This window comes from Oryza brachyantha, chromosome 6 (genome assembly GCF_000231095.2).
Source record: "Oryza brachyantha chromosome 6, ObraRS2, whole genome shotgun sequence".
Classification (NCBI taxonomy): domain Eukaryota; kingdom Viridiplantae; phylum Streptophyta; class Magnoliopsida; order Poales; family Poaceae; genus Oryza; species Oryza brachyantha.
The window spans coordinates 13,509,254-13,531,767 of record NC_023168.2 but is presented as its reverse complement, the minus strand read 5'-3'; the positions used below and the strand labels follow the sequence as shown (position 1 = coordinate 13,531,767).

The 22,514-nt window shown below is 39.6% G+C and overlaps 4 protein-coding genes across 5 annotated transcripts; 2 read left to right on the top strand and 2 right to left on the bottom strand.

Annotated features, from left to right (window-relative positions):
* The first annotated feature begins 1,212 nt into the window (after nt 1-1,212).
* On the top strand, nt 1,213-2,790 carry LOC102712733 (NAC domain-containing protein 76-like). The gene is made up of 3 exons (XM_015838556.2): nt 1,213-1,384; nt 1,508-1,791; nt 2,101-2,790. The coding sequence occupies exons 1-3, from the start codon at nt 1,213-1,215 to the stop codon at nt 2,788-2,790; spliced, it is 1,146 nt and encodes a 381-aa protein (XP_015694042.2).
* A 3,833-nt stretch (nt 2,791-6,623) lies between these two features.
* On the bottom strand, nt 6,624-9,982 carry LOC102700252 (uncharacterized membrane protein YuiD). The gene is made up of 5 exons (XM_006656954.3): nt 9,734-9,982; nt 9,506-9,637; nt 8,646-8,683; nt 8,473-8,539; nt 6,624-7,144 (listed from the first exon to the last, which is right to left on the bottom strand). The coding sequence occupies exons 1-5, from the start codon at nt 9,902-9,904 to the stop codon at nt 6,734-6,736; spliced, it is 819 nt and encodes a 272-aa protein (XP_006657017.1). The 5' UTR covers nt 9,905-9,982; the 3' UTR covers nt 6,624-6,733.
* Nucleotides 9,983-11,465: 1,483 nt separating this feature from the next.
* On the bottom strand, nt 11,466-16,153 carry LOC102712453. Its single transcript, XM_006656076.3, has 4 exons — nt 15,920-16,153; nt 15,731-15,775; nt 14,352-14,509; nt 11,466-11,767 (listed from the first exon to the last, which is right to left on the bottom strand). The coding sequence occupies exons 1-4, from the start codon at nt 15,990-15,992 to the stop codon at nt 11,750-11,752; spliced, it is 294 nt and encodes a 97-aa protein (XP_006656139.1). The 5' UTR covers nt 15,993-16,153; the 3' UTR covers nt 11,466-11,749.
* A 1,974-nt stretch (nt 16,154-18,127) lies between these two features.
* On the top strand, nt 18,128-20,831 carry LOC102712178 (protein RMD5 homolog). 2 transcript variants are annotated; one of them, XM_015838849.2, is made up of 2 exons: nt 18,128-18,238; nt 19,344-20,831. In XM_015838849.2, the coding sequence occupies exon 2, from the start codon at nt 19,386-19,388 to the stop codon at nt 20,547-20,549; it is 1,164 nt and encodes a 387-aa protein (XP_015694335.2). In that variant the 5' UTR covers nt 18,128-18,238; nt 19,344-19,385; the 3' UTR covers nt 20,550-20,831. The 2 variants fall into 2 exon arrangements, with proteins under 2 accessions (XP_015694335.2, XP_040381550.1); XM_040525616.1 differs by lacking the exon at nt 18,128-18,238 and adding an exon at nt 18,389-18,519.
* Nucleotides 20,832-22,514: the final 1,683 nt, after the last annotated feature.

Below are 22,514 nucleotides of genomic sequence, written 5' to 3'. Positions count from 1 at the left end.
GAAATTTACCTAGCTAAACAAGCTAGCTATAGCCGTAGATCCCTAATTGGGAGAAGTAAAGTAACCAATGCCAGTGGTACTATGCACCAAAGATCAGATTAAATTTATTAGTAAAGAATGGTGAAAAATAAAGTAAGGCACATCGCAGGGAATAGAAGAAGAATGGAGAGATTGGGATTTGGAGCAAGTTGGAATTAGAGGTTTAATTCCGTTGTTCCCCTGACTCCCACGTGCAAACTAGTCCAAATAGTTCAACCTCACTCTATCTAATGGGGATTAATGTTATTAATTCGTAAATTACATACACACCCTTGCACGCTCTGTCCTGATTTGAGCATGAAACAATTAAAGCAATACATAACATATAAATGTATGCTGTGATTATGAACATATATATTAATTAATATGTTTGGGAAGGGCACATTTGCAAAAACAAGCAAGCAATAATGGTAATTATGATACACTGTTGCAGATGGAGACACCTAATTGCTCTTTCTGAGGCCAGTTTTGGGGCAGGTCCCCTATTCAAGGGACACAAGCACCATCTTTTCATTTAGTCCATCCAAAACCATGCCCAAGACATGCATGGACACTCTTACTGTGACCCCTATCTGTATGGTCAATACCTCACTAATTAATTTAAGCTAAGCTACACTAATAGACAGCTCAAACCCACTCCCTTCTCCCTCTAGCACAGGCAATGCTATCATATATATATATATAATTATTTTATACACACCTAGGGCTTTGTCTTTTGGTGATCAGCATCTTGGACTTGCTGTTCCCTCCTAATTAACCCTATCTCTCTCATGCCTTCCCATATAACCCATACACATCCTCAGCTCCCTTGTTCCAATCCCCTTGTTTTTCTAGCTTGTCTCCATCGTTTTGCTCCTTTGAGGAGCTGATCGAGCTAATCAGGGAAGAGAGCAAAGGCAGGAGATCGAGGAGATTTCCAAGGTTTGTGCTCTTCCTTCTTGTATGTTCAAAGATCTCTCTTTTAGCTAGCCCTATGCATGAAGAGGAAAGGTATATAGTATCAAGCTCTGATTCGAAGAAGAAGCTTGATCCAATTAAGCTAGAAATAGTTAGATATGCTAGTACTGATCAAGGAGTTAACATTGATCGATCTGGTCCCAATGTCTGAATCTCAGCAAGGAGTTAGATATGCTAGGGCCAGGCGGCATCAAGGAACTAGGAGATCAGATGATGATGCATCCGAGCGGCGGCGGCACGCTGTCGGTGCCACCGGGGTTCCGGTTCCACCCGACCGACGAGGAGCTCCTCTACTACTACTTGAGGAAGAAGGTGGCCTACGAGGCCATAGATCTGGATGTCATACGGGAGATCGACCTCAACAAGCTGGAGCCATGGGATCTCAAAGGTACATATATATATATATATATATATATATATATATATATATATATATATATATATATATAATCATATCCATGGCATCAACAAACAGATTCTTAGTTGGTTAATATCGCATGTGTACTCGTAGATCGGTGCAGAATTGGGACTGGGCCACAGAACGAGTGGTACTTCTTCAGCCACAAGGACAAGAAGTACCCGACGGGGACGAGGACGAATAGGGCGACGACGGCGGGGTTCTGGAAGGCGACGGGGAGGGACAAGGCCATCTTCCTCTCCAACGCCTGCCGCATCGGCATGAGGAAGACGCTCGTCTTCTACGTCGGCAGGGCCCCCCACGGCAAGAAGACCGACTGGATCATGCACGAGTACCGCCTCGACCAACACCACACCACCAACCTCCTCGACGCTCAGGTTTACTTTACTATTATACTATACCATTGTTGTGCTTCTTTTAGGGATAAAAGATGAAAGATTAATTGATTTCTTCTGGATAGCTAAATGATAATATTAGCTAATATAAAGTTTAAAATTTACTGTAGAAAGGTAATGTTATGAACTTCCGTATAGAATCTTTTTGTAAAGAGAAACCACTAATTAATAGTTCGGAAAACATATGCGAAACCTAAATACCACATCATCTTTCCTTCCTGGATCGATCATTTCATGAAACTAATTTGCTAGAATATGTTGATCCGATTGATCTGAAATACTCCGTTGCAGGAAGATGGATGGGTGGTGTGTAGGGTATTCATGAAGAAGAGCTACCACCGAGGCCTCAGCCCGCCCGAGATGGCGGCGGTGGACGACGACGAGATCCTCCACCACTCTTTCCCTGCTCCGCTCCCCGCCGCGGCGGACCAGAAGCACAGCCACGCCGGCGGCCACCAGCAGCAACTCATGCCGCAGCACCACCAGCACTACGACGGCTTCCCTACCTTCGACCCCTCCATGCAGCTCCCGCAGCTCATGAGCGCCGAGCAGCCGGCGCCGGCGCCGGCGGCCGCCCCCACCTCCTTCCTCCCTGGCGTTCCTCCCGCCGCCATGAGCCCCCTCGACGTCGAGTGCTCCCAGAACCTCATGAAGCTGACGTCCGCCGGCACCGGCACCAACGGGGCCGGGCTGCTCCACGCCGGCGACCACCGCTTCAACGCCGCCGCCGCTGCCGCCACGGACTGGTCGATCCTGGACAAGCTCCTCGCCTCCCATCAGAACCTGGACCAGCTATTCCAAGGCAGGATCATCGCCGGAGCGGCGACGTCGTCGCCGGCGGCTGCCATGGCGCCTAGCCACAACCACCAGCAGCATCTCATGGATCAGCTCGGCGGCGCCGCCGCCGGCTCGTCGTTGCAGAGGCTTCCACTGCAGTACCTCGGCTGCGAGGCGGCCGACCTCCTCAGGTTCTCCAAGTAGCAGAATAAGCATATGCATGGATGAACTAAGCTAGCTCACTAATTAGCTGCCATGAGATCATCGATGAGCAGTTGATGATGATGATGATGATCTGAATTATATGATCAACTCATGTGTTTTTGTTAGACTGGTTTTAATTTGATCTACCTTTTGGTATGACTATGAAGCTTAATGCTTCTAACTGTATATACACTCTATGGCATATGATATTTGCCATATGCATGCATGCAATGCCGGCGCCATCTCCGTTTCTACGGAGCTGTGGCTTGAAACCTAATTATACATGCATTTTCTATCGATGTTTCATGCTTAATTTTGTTGCCTAATGAATGAGATATCATGTGTGCAGCCGTGCAGGTGTGTGCTTTGCATTCTCGGGTTCATTAAGAACTCTCATTTACACTGCATATATTGGTTATCACTACTAGAAAAAAAACTTATTGCCACCAATTTATTACAACGAAAAATAATTCGTGGCAATATATTATACTATCGCAATGATAATTTTTCTGTGGCAAATAACTATATTTTGTTGCAACGATTTACGATCGTTGTTTTATTCAGTATTTTTGTTGCGATAAGAAATGAGCTATCACCACAAAAAACATTACTATTGCAAAAAGACATGTTCTATCGCCACAATTTTAATTTATGTGGCAATTTGTATAGTACACGGTACTTTTCACTATTTTCTATTGCCACGATTAACAAATTCGTTGCAACAAAAAAATTACCATCTCATAATTTAAATTATTCTTTTCATATGGACACGGATTAGGATATATTTTGTATGAAATTTAGAGCTCTACAACTTAAATTTTTCATTTGAAATCTTTTAAATACTCAAATTCATGATTCAAATCTCAGATAGGAAAGCTTAAATAGAATGATATGCATTTTTAAACAAGATTGATACGTAGGTGAGTTGGTAAAGGATAGCGCGCGTGAGGGAGAGATCTTGGGTTAGGATGACGAAATATTAAAGAAAAATGGTTAGGATGATGAATTAATATTGAAATACTTATTTTGGTAGTTATCTATTGCAACGATGTGAAGTGTTGCAATATATTTTTTTGCCACATTCATTTCATGGCAATATCAAAATATATTACAACTAAATAAAAATCGTTACAATAACCTATTACTATGCTATTTATTGCCATGGCTAGCAACGATTTTAAGATTGTGGCAACATGTACCTATTGCTATGATTTTAGCATTGATGCTATGAATTTTTTCATGGCGATAAATTATTTTTCTAGTAGTGTATATATATTGCAAATGTTCTATTTAAAGGACATATGCATAATTTATCTGGATGGTTTTATTTTTGTGGTGATTAATTTGTGTCACTTCAATTTCTTTTTGTTCATCCTTTAATGGTTTGGTGTCCATTCCTCTACTGAAAATATTTAATTTAATCCCTTTAGGTTGGAGTCGTTCGACGACCAAACTAAGATAATGTATATATATATATATATATATATATATATATATATATATATATATATATATATATATATATATATATATATATATATATGTCATCTCTTTCTAGAATAAAATCCTTATCTGCCTAGGGCTCGGACTCAAGAAATACTCCCTTTATCCCTAAATGTTTGACGCCGTTAACTTTTTTATATACGTTTGACCATTCGTCTTATTTAATTTTTTTAAAAAATATGTAAAGCTATATATACGCATAAAAGTATACTTGACAATAAATGAAATGATATAAAAATAATTAATAATTTTGAAATTTTTTTGAATAAGACGAATGGTCAAACTTGTATAAAAAAACAATGACGTCAAATATTTAGAGAAGGAGGTAGTACATATTAAGCCTGAAGAACTAGATATTTACATTGCTTGTAGCTCAAGTAGATAATTATCACAAAAGTTACAAAAAATTGGAAGAAAAAAGAATTTATTTGTAGTTAGCATCTACCATACTTTGTCCAAACTCAATTTATACTAAGAGAAAAAAAATATCAGTTATGAATAGCACCAACGCTATTCATAGCTAAACTTTGGTATTTTGTTGTGAGTTGTGTGGAACTGTGGATTGAATTTAAGGTTTCATGTTTGTGGGAGTAACATATATATATATGTTTTGTTCATAAATTATGTTTTGTTTGTAAATATGTTGTTTGGCTTTTTCATGGACAAACAATCGACTAATTACTCCGAGAGTTTAATTAACTTAAGAGAATTTGTAAAACGCCATCGTTGAGAGATACACGAATTGCAAAATACCAAGATCGAATGACATGTAGGGCAATGATATATACGATGGCATTTTTCAACTCCGAGATTTCTAAGAAAAAATTAAATCCAACAAATTGTTCCTTACTTTTAATGTTGAAGTAAATATACCTCAACATCTAGTGCCAGTCTTTTTTGACATGCTCCTGTTAATTGCATAATTCAGTATTAGGATTTAGGATGAAAGCGTATATTGTCTTATTTGGCATGGCTCTTTAAGTCCTAGGAAGCGCTCCTCCGTTGCATGTTATAAATTTTCCTGGAATTTTTAAGATTTATACAAATACTAATTAATCTGAACACATATACAAAACATATACTTGATTTATGAATGAATGCAAACAAGACAAAAAGTCATATAATATATATGGAATGTACTACCTCTGTTTCATATTGTGAGACTTTCTAGTCTTGCCTAAATTCATTACTTTATAGAGTTCAATTAGTAGGCTAAAGTAAAGTGGTTAAACCCCTACAATAATACCGCAATCTCCCCCGAGCTTCAACTCCAAGATTCTTTTTTAGAAAATTATACCAACTTCAAAAATTATTAAGATGAAGCACATACCAACAATGTTAAAATTGTGATCATCCTCTAACGTAGCATGGCATGGAACAATAATAGGTCACTGTTTTAGGCATATCTTCTCTTACGGGGTGTTACGTGGTGCTTTATCAACAGCACCACATTACAGCGTCCCTTCAACCGTAGGGTTCAGATTTTGTATAGTTCTACCAGTAAGCAGTAGCTAGCGATCTTGCATTGACATGTGGATCAGCCACAGTTATTTTGAGATAGTACTATGTGTAACGTATACGGTATACTTCAAAACACTGTTGCTACATTAACAGCACGTTGCTGCTGATGGTATTGACCTACTGTAGCAAACTCAGCTCTCTGCATTATTGCATAGGATGATCCTAATCTAGCAATATTATATGGCTCCATTCCAACCTCCTGCAAACTGCAAAGCAACCTGCCAGAATGGAACTATTCACACTGCAGGTGACAGCGGCCTTGCAAATGATCAGCCTGTGCATACCAGTATATCAGACTGATGTCTTGATTTTTCACACGACGAAACTATTTCACACAAATCTCGGAAACTAGTACTAGCATGCTTTGGTAATCAGCATACCGAGCAACATCAGTCTGTATTTAACACAATAATTAGTACCAGGTAAATGCAAACATGTACTAGTATTGTATAATCTGAAGAAGCTAGTCTGCCAGCCTCCCATGGTTCTTTGGCTCGATTTATACAGCCCTTGGTTTTGTTTACAAGGGCCAACGAATTCCTGAATGCAGAAAATTCCACAGAGATGTCGCTAGCAACGCCAGATGCGTTACGATGCTTCTGCTTCTTCCTCCATCAGAGGGCAGCAGCAGGATGCACGGTGCAGTCCATGACTAGTAAATTGTCTAACCACACCCATCAAAGTTCGTGAACACGCATGGAAAACATAAATAAAAGATGGATATATCTTAGTTTACTGCTAGCTAGATATATAGCCTCTCTTTGTACTCGATCCCTAGCTACTGAAGAAATGTGTGTAGAAAGCAAAGCTTTTTTACTCATGCTAACTGTGAATTGCTCGTGTAATTACACTGACTGTTGTGTAAACAATCTGAGTATACGTGTAGTGATCTGAAGAATGTGACAAATGATTAAGTGTGTTACAGTGTGGCATAAACGACTAAGGTCACAAAGAAGCCTAACAGGGCACCAGCTCCAACCTGCAGCACTGTGTGGCCGACGGATTCGCTCAGCCGGTTGCATTCCTCTGTGTAAGCGTCCTTCAGCTCTGCCAACTCACTTAGCTCTGTTTCTGAACTTTGGAGGGCGTTCAATCTCGACGATTTGGTACCAGAGCTGTGTCTCGGGTATGGGTTCGCAATTGAACCTTGTAAAGAACCCATCTTCTCAGGCACTGGGACGAGCTCGGCAACCGATTCGGGCTTCGAGGAGTGGAGTTTAGAGGTGGAGCTTGACAAGCAATCGTCCTCCGAATTTTGAGTCATCTTCTCTTGAAGGGTCAATATCTTGTTTAGAACCCTTGCATGGTTGCCCACCTCTCTTCTAACTCCCTGTTGAGAATATCCAGTAGGAATGACATGAGAGAAAAATCTGGTATTAAATTTATACACAGTAGTTCTGCCCTCATCCAGGTGGTGCAGGTACAGAAAAAAAACTAACATATTTGAGGACGTCATACCGAGTTACTGACTGGACCGGTCAGGCATTAAGCTAAGATGAAACTGACCATGTCGAAAGTTAACTGATTCCAATTGAGAAATGCAGTATCTATATGATATCATAAACCAATCATAGATGGCTATTTAGTATTTATTCACTACAAGCACGGAGTAATGGACCATGTGACAAACATCCATCTTTGTGAATGCAAGGTACTGTTTTTTTTCCTTTAATTTTGAGGTATTAGGCAAGCAACGGATTAAGATATGCACAAATTAACAAAATATGGGAGGAAAGACAAAAGCCTATACAGATATTCCTGAAAGATCTCACTTCGCTAAAGCTACAGCATAGGGATAGGTCAATAGCAGAAAAAGTTGGAAGTCACACTTCACTAAAGCTACAATATAGGAAGGGGCCTTAGCAGAGAAGTTCAGCATAGTGTTCTATGAGTCATACGTGCTAACCATGCCACAATATGTAGCAACCTTGCATATGTGCTTAACTAGAACAGAATTACCTACCTTATAAACAAAAAAAATCTACCAGCAATGGGAAGTTGGAAACACCAAACACCCACTAAAATGACTATCTAAACTGGAGTTGTCAAATAAATTGACATCATTAATTCTATGTTTCGCACGTTATGTAGACGAACTATATAGGACTGCTGAACAAAGTTATCAGATTTGAGACTAAAATTAGGAGATGAAGGCAGGATAGGTCATTGTCAAATTAAGATATATTAGTTTAAAAGGCACCAGACCACCCCTTAGCCAAGCTAAACATTTTGTGTTCGCATCATGTTCCCAAAAGAGGTAACAATGATACATAATATATATTTCACTTGTGTTCTTCGATATCTAGTTGAATAGTTGACGTAAGAAGTTATATGATTCATTTTACTATCTCCATGTCCTTCTGGAGCGATTTGGGGAGGCATTAAAATCACTGAACACAGAACATTTATGCAAATCTAGCAATACAAAATTACAAACCTACATCAAAACTTAGTTCTATACAGTAGAAGGTATAAAGACAGGGGATTCTCATATGATAATAAAGCTCTAGAGAAATGAGCATTAAAGTCAGGCACATGATTGGGGGCACTTTTACAATCTATAAGCTGACCAATACTGATTAGGGACTATTGACTACAAAACTGAATGATAAAAAAGAGATCTACAGGAAAATATACAAGCATCGAAGCCCACCATACCTGAGCATCATACATTACGATTGCTGCAAATACCACTGACATTCCAAAAATGGAGTCTGCAAAGCCCCTGCATACTAAACACAATAATCAAGGAAAATATAAAACCACAGAATATATGGATGAAGCAAGAAAAAAATTTTAAGCCTCAAACAACAAATTTTTAAGAAGCTAACCTTTCTAGCCCAAGCGAGGTAGCCACTGCCACAACAGCCTAAAAGTATTGGAAATAAATTAGATTGGAGCCGTTTGGCTCGCTATTGTGACAAGTTATTTCACCCCTACTGCTAGATATGATTAAACACCACTATATTGTACTCCATTCATTTCAAAATATAAGGTGTATTTTGTTTTGTTGGGACAAAGGTTTGACCAAATATTTCCATATTAACATATCACTTATATGACACAAAGTATGATAAGAAATAAGTATTTCAGAATACGAATCAAATAATATCAATTTTGTCATAAAAAGTATATCTTAATAGGAAAATGTTCGGTCAAACCATTGTCCTAAGAAACAAAATACACCCTATATTTTGAAATGGAGGGAGTAAGAAAGCAAAGCGAAGCACAAGAAATATTTTGGCATAACCATTTTAGTCTCTTCCCAATATCTCAGAGCCATAATACGCGTGGTATTGTGCTGAATTTCAGAAATCTCCAAAACAGGAAGCAAGCTTACGATAAACTAGACGAGATTGAACAGAATTACGCCAAGATTTAACAAAGAACAGCACTCATCCTAGCATAATACTTTCAGTCCATGCGAACATTAATCGGCCAACCCGACGTCGGGATGTGCCAAATTGCAGTGTCCCCCATCTAGCAAGCGAGATGAAATACTTGACCTAAATCACATGGCATCCCGATTCAATATACATAACGCTATCGATCACAACCACAATCACAAGCAGAACCTAGAATCGGTTCCCAGGTACAAATACAATCGCCATTGCACAGGTCCAGTATGGCATTTAAAAAAAAAAACTAAGGTAGGCATGGTATGGGCAGGCAACGGCAAGAATCATCTCACCGCGGAGTGGGTGGAGGGCATCCCGCCAGACCGGACGGCGGCCCTGAGGTCAAGGCCGCGCCAGCCCTCGCCGGAAGTGAACGGCTTCGACAGCTGGCCGACCGCGCTCGCCGCCGTCGCAGCAATCAGAACCTTCACGGCAAGAAAAAAAACAGTGAGGGGAAGCCCACCATGTCACACCACCAATCAAAGAACCAACACGAGCAAGAGAGGGAGAGAAAGCCGAACCTTGTTGCGGACGAGCTCGGCGACGTCCTCCGGGGCGAGGTGGAGCGAGGACGCGGCCGCGACGGCCCGGCGGCGGGATGGAGGAGGGGAGCAAGAGGAGGAAGCGGAGGGGAAGGAGGAGAGGAGGGCGGAGGTGGAAGAGAAGGGGAAGGCGGATGAGGATTGGGCCATGGCCGCCGCCGCCGCCTTGCTCTCTCGATCGATGGAAATTGGAATGGAGAAGGATCAGTTTGGTCAGTGCCAAGGTGTTTGACATTTTCTACATTTTTTGCATCACATATGGTCGTATGGTACCTCTTTTTTCTAGTTTTATTCATCGGTATCTTTTTTCTGTTTTTATTTATAAAATAAAATTTAAATTTTTAACTTTAAATTTGGAGTTGATTTTAGGATTTTTTTAACTAAAATTTATTTTACAGTCTTGGCTTCTCATATATCCCTAAGAATACGTGTATAAAATTTTATTCGTAAATATTTTTCGTTTGCAAATATCAAACCACCAACCCCCTATTATCCTGCATTAGGTATTAAAAATAATTTTAGCTTTCAAATTATGTTTGGATCATGGTCGAAACAGCACCTCGCATAATTATGGTAGGCTTGTTGCGGCGGGCATATTAGAAATTTTAAAATTTTGAACACTAGTATGAATGATTGGCATGCGTGTAGTTTTAGATTTGTAATGAGAATCATACATCAGTTCCTCCGTCACCGTCTTGCATGCGCGTATCGCCGTGTATCATATCACTACATCAACATCAGTACCACCACCATGCGTTTTAGCACATGCTCTCATCGGATCTGAGAAGAGAAAGCAAGAGGGGTGGAGGGCGAGCTCATGGACGGTGTAGGGACGATGGGCTTTTTGGGATCTGAGAAGAGAAAGTTGAGAGGGGTGGAGGAGAGCTCGTGGATGGTGTAGGGACGATGGTGGGCTTTTTGGGCTGAGGGATGGTAGGCTTGACACATGACGATGATCTAGAGCCATTAGATTTGATCGAACAGCTGTAATTTAACGATAACATGACCTTCTATAAATCAAGCTTTATGCTTTATGGTAAACTATATAGGAAGAAAAAGAATGTGATTTAACAATGACAAGACCTTCTAAGAATCAAGCTTTTTGAGTAAAGCTATACAGGAAGAAAAAGGATATGGCTCTCCTGGCCGGTGGCATTATTTGTATTTTAGAATCATGTAGCCATTAATCGAATGAAAAACAATCTAGGTGTGCGGTTAAAGGTAGTTGTATTTTAGGAGGTACGAAATAACATAAAAATATTATGAGATGAATAACAAAATGGATCAAAATGACAACACCTGACAATCCAATATATACTTTACAAATGTCTCCCACAAACATACATTGACATGGGTATATATCCATGAAAAACTTTTATCCCACCGTAACCACTCCGAAGAGAACTATCATTTCCTATCAATTTTCTAGCATACGACAGGGGAGAAAAAAAGAAGTAAAATCGTGTAAACACGAGTTATTAGGATTATCAATGAGAGCTGTTCGTAAGCCGTCTCATGGGTTACTTGCTTGCACGGCAGTAAGACAGACTAAATAGTGATTATTCTGTATGATTATAAAATATCATGACAGTGGAACACTATTTCTTTAAAACTGCAGAAACACAGTATCTCCAATTAAATCTGTCCTGATAGCATGAATTGCACCTGCAGCATCCATGATTATAATAAATTTCTCAAACATTTCGAGTTGTACTGGAATAAGACAATTCCGCCGGGTTATTTAGAAATGAGAATTGCACTAACAAGACAAAATGGAGTTTCATGGTATAATTCCATGATCAACATATTTTTGCAGGAGCTGATGTATTGCATGTTCAGTTTTGACGAATTCGTCATGTTGGGAATACTCATGAAAGGAGTGTCATGGCAGCTACTTCCTGACACCACAATGCAGTAAAACTAAAAGTTTGATATCGACACGGCTCTAGTAAACCTCAATCAAAAGGTTCAGTTTCTTATTCATGGGAAGCAACATCAGAAGATGCCACCTAGCTGCAGGAAAGAAAAAAAAACAAAGCAGAAATTCCCTGTTAGAGTAAATAGTAAATATAGGTCATAAAGCTGTATAACCAACAGTACAACAAAAAAACAAAATACGTGTACATGATGACAACATTCAGCGTTTTATAATGGTACTTATGTAATGCTACAAAAAATTATCAAACATCTTTCTTTGCGGGGAAAATTTATCAAACACCAAAGCTATAAAAAATAAATTGCACACCATATATCAGTACAATAGTATGAAAAATTGTACTATATGTATTATATGTATTACAGAGGTATGTCAAAGGAAGGTAGACCATTTCAGGAGACTAATAATAGGCCCACGCATTACAATGGGTCCATTTAACTAGGAATGAGATGGGAGTTTCTTTTGGGCCTTTTGTTTTATTCTCTCACGCTGCGCGTGTACGGTAGGAAGATGGAGACAAGGAGAACGACTGCGCTTTTAAGTAGTTAAGATAATCTCAAAGTGATAGTGAATGCATGATTTGTGCAAGATGATAATGCATGAGCTGTGATGTTACCATTTTACGTATAATTTCACAGTTGGTAAGATCATGGAGAGTAATGCATTGAACAACTCACTGTCCCTTAATTTTAAGTTTCTGAGAAGAGGTTAGCATGTCACATATATAGATGAGAAAATTGAGAAAAAAAACTTAGACATCCAGTGAGTACTCTTACAGCATATGGTAGTTAGAGGATTATTAGGATATGATTAATTTGTTTAGAGTTCTTCCTTATCTATAATACCTTCCTTATCTCTACCTCGTGTACTCTTATATATACAGGCCCATTGAGACTCAATATAATGATTCTACTTTAATAGTACATCTCTCTCCCTATAATGTCCAACAAGTACACTAATCCTCTAACTCCTGTAAACAAGTGCAAACTATGTCAAATCCAGTCTATAAATGATAGGAGCAGTAGATTACGGCGGTGATGAGGTCATTTTGACAGATTATGGGGCTGTTTGGTTCATAGCCACAGCTTGCCACGCCACGTATTAGGCGCCTAATACCTTGTTAGGCAAATGTTTGGTTGATTACTATAATTGTAGCAAGCCACACTTTTCTATCTCACTAGCTCACATGTCATAGGCTTATTTATAAGTCAAACCTTGCCACAATTGTGGCCAACAAATTGTTGGCCACACTTTTATGTGGCTTGCCACACCTTTGCTAGACCCTATGTTTGTAAAAAGATAAAAAATCATTTGAGTTCCAGAGTGATATGGCCTCATTAATAACTAAAACTCGTTTATTATGCTTGGGGCTTGGGAAATTTGGAAACATAGGAAACAATGTGTGTTTAATGGCATAAGTCCTAGTGTGATTGCTGTCATCCAAACATTAGCAAATGAAAAGTTTCCTTTGGTGCATGAGTGGAGCTTCAAAGCAACTATGAGTTTCTTAGTAGGTTTCTAACCCTGGTGGGGTAAGGTCATGTGACTCTTTTCTTCTAAATGTAAGACTTGTGCATGTTTAGGGTTAGGTGTTCAGCTCCCCTCCCTGTTTTTTTCCTCTCTGAATGGAATGATAGGCAGCTATCCTGTGTATTTTTTTTTAAAAAAAAAACTCGTATGCACATAAACTTGTGCAGGTTAAGCAGTAGTCATTCTGTGAATTCCATCTAAAATTTAACTTGGATCTAAACTAGTAACAGAACCTGCTGAAAAAATTGGGCATACAAATGAGACAAATTTGTTTGCAAAGCAAGTTACCATAGACCTATTTGCATTTCCTTTGCAACCTCAGCTGCCAATCATAATATTGTGTACATTATTACATGTAACATTAGCAGGCGCCGTTCAGTACTTATTAGTATTGTATGGGATAGAATTATGAAGAGACTCCCTTATGCATGTTGCAACAAGCTTAAATATTAGAAATGGTGAGTTTCTTGAAGGAACTAATCACTCTTTGGTTGCTGGCATATCTAGTTGTTAAGGAAATATATGCAATTCTCACAGGGCACGGCCAGTGCGCCAAGTATGTGTAAACGGGAAGGACTTCTAGATTTTTAATGGAAAAAACTTCATATCGATAAAACTTTTAGTGAGAGTTTTGCATGCATAAAGTCAATGCTGAAAATTTCAGTAGCTAGGTTAGTTCTCTTCATGTATTTAAATCTGAACAATCAACAATCCTGGACTATATATTAGTGTTCTCACAATCTTACCTATAGTATTTTCTAAAGCAAGACACTACCATAAACCTCAAGAATAACCATAAGTTTGTTTCATTATAATAATATCTATGAACAAAGCAGTCCATGAAAGAAGAAAACATAAAAAGGATGCAAAAGGCAATGGTTCTATTTACTTGCCACTCAGACAGCGTCACAGCGATATAATAATCAATGCACAAATTTGACCACTATTTTTTAACCATATTTAATTAAAAAAATATTGTACAAATATAGCGCATGAAAGCATTTTTCATGAGAAACTACTGATGTCACTTTCACATGACAAAATTTTGATGTTTGCACAAATTAGTTACCCAAGTCATAAAGTTTGGTTGGACGCATTTGAAATGGCATCTACTTGAGAACAAGTACATACCATGATAGCCTCAATCTCTTCCTCTGACAGTGGCTTGCGCTTTGGAAGGAGTGACGCTGACCCTCCAACAGCTGTATAAGAAGGTGGGGAAGGTACATCTGATCTAAAGCGGTAATTTTTAATCTCTCCAGAAGAAGATGGTGCCTCTGATTTAGCTCCTGCAAATGAAACTTAAATCTGTTAAGAACACGTTTTTCCATCAGAACTATGAAAGATGAAAGAATACATTACTAGCACAATATTTCCATTCAGTGAATCAATAAAATGGGGTCCCTCCCCAAGCAAAATAACAAACAAAGCTAAAGTTCAACTACAATGAATAGCTTGTGGGCAGAAACTCATCAGTAGGAAGTAGCAATGCACCAGAATCTATCATGTTCATGGGACACAGCACACAGTACAGCTATCCAAATGGCATTTGGAAACTATACATTGAGGACCCACAGTATAGAAGAAATATAATATCTATCCTGCGAAATCAGAAAATATGGTGTGATTGAAAGCCTTTGCAAGAGAGGAGCATATCCAAATCAATCCAGCAAGGTATGATATCCAAAAAGGCCTTCCATAGAGGTATAATATGCCCTTGGAGAAGGTCTAGAGGGGGTTTAATTATTTTATCACACCTCGGCACATCCTAGCCTATGGAAATTAAAGGGGTAAATTCTGTAGAACTCCAAATATGTCAACAAAAATATCACAGAACTACGTATTTAAGGCATAATACCATAAACTCATTCGACATTTCCTGTGGAAATTTTATAATCTGTAGCTTTAGTTTTGCCAAAGTATTTGTAGTTTTGCAAAATATACTCAAATAAAAAAAATACAAATAAGAAAGCAATGTAAGGATAATAAGTGTTACTGATAGATCAATAATAAGTGTTACTGATAGATCAATAAAACAACCATCCACTGCATTAAAGAAAACTCATTGGTAAACATGCAGCTAAATGGATTAAATTAACCAGCAGCCGTGCTGCATCTGAATGCCATAAGTCAATCCTTACGATAAAAAGACTAAAAAGGTTACCTTTTCATTGAACCCTTGGAAATTCATCTATGCCCACTCCTCATATTCCAGAATACATACAATCAATGCAAGTTTCAGGTAGAAAACAAGAATGAGTTCCACTTAGTTACCACTCCGGAAAGCTGCAACCATCTGCCGCAAAACATTTACCCTCAAACCGACCGATTGTGGAATCACATCCCACGGGAGAGGCAATCGTAGATTAGACAGACCATCAATCAAACCCCCCAGGTTCAGGCAGGCATAACGAATTCACAAATCACCCGCGGATACAAACCGCTTGTCAATCAATCAAAAAACAAACACGGATCGCTCAGCGATTCAAAGGGATGTTTGCTCCACCTACCCAGTCGGGACATGAGGGTCGCGTGCTGTTCCGCAGGCTGCGCCGCTGCGACAAGGGAAAAAGAATCCAATAAATTCTTAGATCTCGTACCAAGATGGAGCGGTAGAGCGGCATGCGCCCCCTAAACCTAGAAACGAAGGCAAAGGAAGAATTGGAATTGGGGGAGGAGAGGAGGGGAGGAGACAGCACCTGGTGAGGATGGCGAAGGGGATGGGAGCTTGGGATTCCTCCTGGGGAACTTGATCAGGGGAATCCGCGGCATCTCTCCGTCCGACTGGGGGAATCGCGGCTCTAGTAGGCCGGCGCAGCAAGCAGCGGCGACCGGGGAGGCGGCCGGGGAGGGAGATGGCGGCGGCGTCGTCTGGGGAGGCGAGAGACAATGGCGTCAGTCCATTGAGAAATTACGGAGGGGCATTTTAGTCTTTTCAAGTGACTGTTGGATGCAAAAGGAATAAAATACTGCCTCAAATACTCTTAAGTGCCATTTTATCAACAAAATTTAGCTAATCAGTAGCATTTTTATAATTGCATCGTAAAGGATGGCATTTTATGCAAGCCATCTTTGTTGAGTGGCATATCCTAATTTTCTCCAAGCGAAACGGGTAACCTTCTCAGGCATACCAAACTTTTTATATGTTGTTTTCTTTATATAAACTTTTATATATTTTTTAAGTATATATACATATTTCTAAGATAATATGTTTAAGATAATATGTTTAATGTAGATAATTTTTAGTACATACTTTATATGTTATATTATTTTTATAAATTTTCTATATATAAGCTTTATGTAGGTATAAAAACAAAACTTTACCCTATATAAAAAATTTATATATAACTTTTTAGGTATACATAATTGTTCGCATAGGTTAATAGAGATGTGAACTTTTGTCCATTAGGTTGTGTTTGGTTTGTTAACTAAGACCAAGTTCGATAGCGAACACGTGATATGGCGGTGAGGTAATTTACCCGCTGTGCACCGCGGATGAATTAGGAATGAACAAAACAACGACTACATGCAAATTGTCGGCACCATTTCCTTTGGTCATTTTGAGCTAGGTAACTTCCAATATCCTTCTGTCATTGAGGTAAACTTTTATTATCCTTGTGTTATTGAGGCAACTTTCATTATCAAAGTGACATATAGGTGTTAATTGACACTATAGTATGCTTAGTCGAGGCATTGCATCTCCATCGAAAGGGCAAAGCTATGGTTCATACACTGGTCGACGACTGCGATCGGTGGGTATGTCGTCTTCTGCTTGGATAGCTCTGAGTTAGGGGTCGTAGCGTGTGCAGTGCCACAGGAGGTGGCGCGTTGCATGGGCGACGCCTCGTGACGGTTCGTGGTCGGGGCGTTGGATTTCATCCATTCTTGGTTTAGGGAGCTGGTTTGGAAGGCTGACGACAATAGGATGTCGACCGACGCATGCTCGACTACACTGAGCTTTGTACTTTGCTTGTATACAATACATCTTGATTGTACACATTTTGTTCTTATTTGTAAAATGACGTGTATGGGTTGTTGACAACAAGTAGATAATTTGACGTGAACTTATTCACATCAGTAGATTTGTGAGGTTACGATCGATTGTTTCTAACTTCAGTTGTACATTACAACCTAAATTGCATGAGGCAAAATTGACAATGTTAGGTGTAGGTGGAATGTAGAGTTAACGTTGTTTTATCTCTTATAGTTAATATGTCAATTTTTCGTAGGTTATCTTATTAGCTACCTGATCGTTGTGATAAGCACCGCTATTTGCTTGGTTGGATACTTGTAGTTCGTTGTTGATACATGTTGCATTTTGTTTTTTGGCACAATATTACTACTGATTTGTTATGTTAATCAATATTGTGTTATCTATACTTCTTTAAACTTAAACTCCAACAAGTATCATCTAGTGCCAGCTAATACCAGATGATATCAGACCATACCAGATAATACAAGATCTGATAGCATAACAGTGGTATCATTTGGTACTAGCAAGATGCGACGTAATGGACTACGGAGACGCGAGAGCACGGCGACATGCGGAGATGGGTGTTGCGCATGGAGGCAACGGAGGCTCGGAGACGACGAAGGCACATGATACGAGCTGAATTGGATGCCAGCGATAGACACACAGGGGTATGATTGCCTGCACCGGATTGAAATATTTTAACTATCTCGGTACTGTAGCGGGACGCCGTTCTCTACCGTCCTCTATTTGCAGCGCGCAATAGCAATAGCAGAAACGCACACGCAAAGAGTGAGGGGTTGACCATCCAGATTCATCGACCCTCAGATGGACGGACGAGATCGTCCCACGCGCGCGTCACCACCCGCCCCCCCCCCCCCACATCCGGTCGGCACTACGGCACCCCCCCCCCCCCCTCCGCTCGCGATTCACCGTCACGCTGCTCCCCCTCCCTTCTCCTCTAACCCTAGGCGCCAGCGCCGACCAGCTCCCCCCCCCCAATCCCTCACCGCCGCCGCCGCCGATCCAAGCACTGCTGTGCGACGAGGTGATCCCCAACCCCACGCTCCCCCCTCCTCCTCCTTTTTGTCTCGCGAATTCGCGGTTAACCCTAGCCTCTCTTCTTCTAGATCCGGGAAGCCTTTTTCTGTTGGTTCGACTTGGCCTTAACAGCGGTTTGTTTGCTCCCCCTCCCCCCGCCAAAAGTTTGGAGGCTTCCCACGCTAGATCCGCCCCTGGTCTTGTTCTCGACGGAATATGTATCGACGAGAGAGGAGGAAGCCTTCGCGTTTGTGTAGAGGGTTTTAATGCTTGCAATGTCCTCGAGGCGTACGTTTCTTACACACACGCGGGGTGCTTAACTAGTTCGGTCGAACTATGCTTGGTTATTGCAGTTTGCAATCAACGGGACCCTGTGCATTTCTGCTTATTTACTGGGTTATTGAAATGGATTATTTGCTCCGCGCTTCGAGAAGTACTTTTTCTTTTTTGTAAATACTTGCTTCTACTGTGTTTGACTAGACCACATGTTTTAAGCTATTTGTTATAATTATTTCCCAGAACAATCGATTTATCCCTTTAGTCAAATCGATAATCCATGGCAATAATCCGCTCAATAATCTAAATCAAACAGGGCCAATTCTGTGTAGTCTTGGATTCTGAGGTTAGGCTTACATGATAACATGCATTTGCCTCCTCCCTTTCTTTAGTTTTCAGTGTCAGGAGGATATGGCTATATTTCTAGCTGGGTGGATGCGGCAATATATTAGATCATTTCGATATTTTCTAATGTTCTAGTTACAGAATAGAACTCTGCAGCTTGCCTATAAGCATTGCCTTGTTCCAAATTTGGATTGCTTCTACCATCGGGACACCATTTCACTCTTTTGATTCTTTACCTCACAAACAAGGATAAGCATGAAAAGTTAAGTATATCTAGCATTGTATGGTTTACCATTCTACTCTTTAAGCTTCTTGATCACTATATTTTTCCTGTTCAATTCATGGTAGCTGAACCTGTGTTATACTTGCTGCAATTCGACAGAGACTGATTTAGTAGCAGTTAGGCTTTTATAATATATCTTTAAAAGAAATTCTATGTCATAGTTTCCTCGATGAACTACTTATGTGTATGTGGTTCTTGACTTGTACAGGGCAGTAATATACTGTGTTGCTTAGTTGGGTGTACTACGACAATGGAGCTTGACAGTCTAAGAGAAGCGTTTGACCGAGTTATTGAAAAACGTGCTTCATCTTCTGCTAAAGCTTGGGAAGTTATTGATCAGATAGTGAATGAAGTTGAGCAGGCAATCACGAAGATACAGATGATGAATACAGATTCAATGGGCAGTGCTGACCATTCATCCATCCTGGCAGAATTGAAAGCCAAGCTGAATGAATTGGCACCACTAAACCAACTAGAAGGTTGTCAAAAGGAATTGAATGTTGCACTGAGCAAATATCTCAAGCTGCTTGAAAAATCTTTCAGTCCAGACATATCGAAAGCATACCGAAATGTTGATTTTGAGGCCAGTACTATAAACAGCATAATAGCAAATCACTTCTACCGCCAGGGCCTTTTTGATCTTGGAGATCTATTTGTCTCTGAGTGTGGTGAATCAGATGGAGCACACTTGAAGCTACAATTCCAAGAGATGTATTCAATACTTGAAGCAATGCAAGTCAGAAACCTCCAGCCTGCCCTCAGTTGGGCTGCCAAGAACCATCATCAGCTTTTGCAGAATGGCTCAACGCTTGAGTTGAATCTTCATCAACTTCAGTTTGTTGAGATACTAACTAAAGGAGGAAGTAGAGATGAGGCTTTAAAGTATGCAAGAACTCACTTAGTGCCCTTTGCATGCACTTTCAAGGCAGAGATCCAAAAGCTAATGGCCTGCCTTCTCTGGGCCGATAAGCTTGATCAGTCCCCTTATGCTGAATTCATGTCATCGACTCATTGGGAGAAGCTAGCGGAGGAGCTTACTCATCAATTCTGCAGTCTTTTGGGGCAATCTAGTGAGAGCCCACTTGGTGTAGCAATATCAGCTGGATTTCAAGGACTACCAACCTTGCTGAAGCTAACTACAGTGATGGCTGCGAAAAAACAGGAGTGGCAGGCGATGAAACAGCTGCCAGTACCCATAGATATTGGACCAGAATTCCATTACCACTCTGTCTTTGTATGTCCGGTGCTCAGAGATCAGGCAAGTGATGAAAACCCTCCAATGCTGATGCCCTGTGGACATGTTCTGTCGAAACAATCGATAATGAAGCTATCAAAGAGCAGCTCCAGACCCTTCAAATGCCCATACTGTCCCTCAGAGGCTGTTGCTTCTCAGTGCAAGCAGCTCCATTTCTGAATGTTCTTTTCCCTGCTCAGATATGTTTATACACGTGTTTCTTCATGTTTCTGTGGCACCCATCCAATAACTACCTTGTAATATAATCCTGTATGTTAAATGAATATTCTAGTGCTGTCTCTTGGATGTTAATCTGTACAGTTGTAAATCCCTGTTCCGTTGTCAAATTGTCTCTGGGATGACTGAACAGAAAATAAGTGCTACTGGTCTCGTGTATTGGTTTTACAGCCATGTAGGTCGGTAACATCATGTGTACAATTGGCACCTGAGCCTTTCTGGTTATGTTCCCTGCTAAAAATGGTACTGCACATTTATCCCATGGCACTACTAAAGTAGACTGCTACTTTTGGCTTAATTACCTTCCTAATTAATTTTCTTCTGTTTAGACATTCTCTTCAGAAATTTTTAATGCATTTGTGCTTTGTTTGGCTGCAGCTTCGAAGAGGCGAAGTCTTTTGACGCTTAACAAGATTATCAATTGACACCCTATTATTTCTACTTATTTTTATAAGACAAGTTCTACTTTAAATTTAGAGTTAATTTTGGGGTTTTTTCACTGAAATTTATTTTCTAGCTTTAGTTTTTAGATTACTAAGAATATGTATACAAAAGTTTTATTAACACATTATTTTTTATTTGCAAATATGCGGTTTGGCTTATTTTTATAAACAAGTTAAACAATCACCCCTGGTTCTTCATATATGAGTATTAGATTTTAAATCAACACTAGAAAATGTGCATGTGCGTTGTACGGGAGAAAGCTAATCAATTCATATTTCAAAATCAGTCGAAAGAATTACGGAAGTGATCACCACCAAATATACTCTCACCGTTTTTTATTGAACCAGTTAACTTTTGGATTTATATTTTACCACTCGTCTTATTTAAATTTTTTATCCAAATATGAAAAACTATAACTCATACTTAAACTTTATATAGTTATAAATCAAATTATAAAAAAATAGTTAATAATTACATAATTTTTTGAATAAGACAAATGATCAAGTATAGAACTAAAATTAAATGGTGTCAAATAAAAAGAAACATCGGGAGTTTATGAACAAAATCACGATATTTTTGAGAATTAGTATTATTTTAATGAAAAATCGTAAAAGTAGAGGCCATCCGAAAGAAATCGCGAATTTAGGGGTCTATCAAACGGTGGGCATTTGACTGGGGCCTATCAAACAACTGCCGTTGGTAGCAAGCTAACCTATCGAATGGAGGAAGTTCAAAAGATCCCACCACCCGTTCAACCGCTGAGCTAGCCGGGCCTGTCGAACCAAAAAGTCTATTTCGTTCGTGCTCGCGCTCGCTCCGCGCGAGCGTGAACACTTCTAAAAGCAGTGGTTTATAATTTTTATATGTGTAAAATATTCGTTTTCCTTTATGTCTACAAAGTTTACATGTATAAATTTATATGTATAAAGATTTATACATATAAAGTTTATATCTATTATTTTTTTTGTGTATATGTAATTTTTATATGTATGTATGTGTGTATATATATATAAAGTTTGCATGTATAAAATTTACGTGTATAAAATTTACATGTATAAAGTTTTATGTGTAGAAATACAGGTCTGTGCGTGTGTGTGTGTATATATATATATGTGTGTGTATGTGTGTAATTTTTATATGTATGTATGTTGTGTATATATATATATATTTGTATGAATGAGAGGGGGAGCCGCTGAACCGGTCACACGCACGGGGGATGAGCACCCGCACACGCATTAGACCTGCCCCTGTCGAACTGCCCTTGTTCGACAGGGGTCTGTCGATCTGCCCTGTTTGATAGGAGCGCTAGCGATTTAGTCCAATCTCCTTTTTAGTCATGCGATGGCTGTTTGACAGGCATCTATATTCACGATTTTCTCGCAATTACCTATGAGTCAATTTAAACACATACATGTTTATAATTTAAATAATATATATAAGTATATATTGCAAAATTTATTTTAT

Bases quoted from the DNA above. Each gene is read 5' to 3' on its own strand.
- LOC102712733 (XM_015838556.2), top strand. From the start codon at position 1,213: ATGCATCCGAGCGGCGGCGGCACGCTGTCGGTGCCACCGGGGTTCCGG. The intron at 1,385-1,507 runs GTACATATATAT...GTGTACTCGTAG, and splicing joins GGAGCCATGGGATCTCAAAG to ATCGGTGCAGAATTGGGACT. The intron at 1,792-2,100 runs GTTTACTTTACT...ACTCCGTTGCAG, and splicing joins CCAACCTCCTCGACGCTCAG to GAAGATGGATGGGTGGTGTG.
- LOC102700252 (XM_006656954.3), bottom strand. From the start codon at position 9,904: ATGGCCCAATCCTCATCCGCCTTCCCCTTCTCTTCCACCTCCGCCCTC. The intron at 9,638-9,733 runs GTTCGGCTTTCT...CTTGCCGTGAAG, and splicing joins CCGAGCTCGTCCGCAACAAG to GTTCTGATTGCTGCGACGGC. The intron at 7,145-8,472 runs GTATGGTGGGCT...TATTCTCAACAG, and splicing joins TCGTAATGTATGATGCTCAG to GGAGTTAGAAGAGAGGTGGG.
- LOC102712453 (XM_006656076.3), bottom strand. From the start codon at position 15,992: ATGCCGCGGATTCCCCTGATCAAGTTCCCCAGGAGGAATCCCAAGCTC. The intron at 15,776-15,919 runs GTGCTGTCTCCT...CCCTTGTCGCAG, and splicing joins CCCTTCGCCATCCTCACCAG to CGGCGCAGCCTGCGGAACAG. The intron at 14,510-15,730 runs GTAGGTGGAGCA...TTTCATTTGCAG, and splicing joins GACCCTCATGTCCCGACTGG to GAGCTAAATCAGAGGCACCA.
- LOC102712178 (XM_015838849.2), top strand. From the start codon at position 19,386: ATGGAGCTTGACAGTCTAAGAGAAGCGTTTGACCGAGTTATTGAAAAA.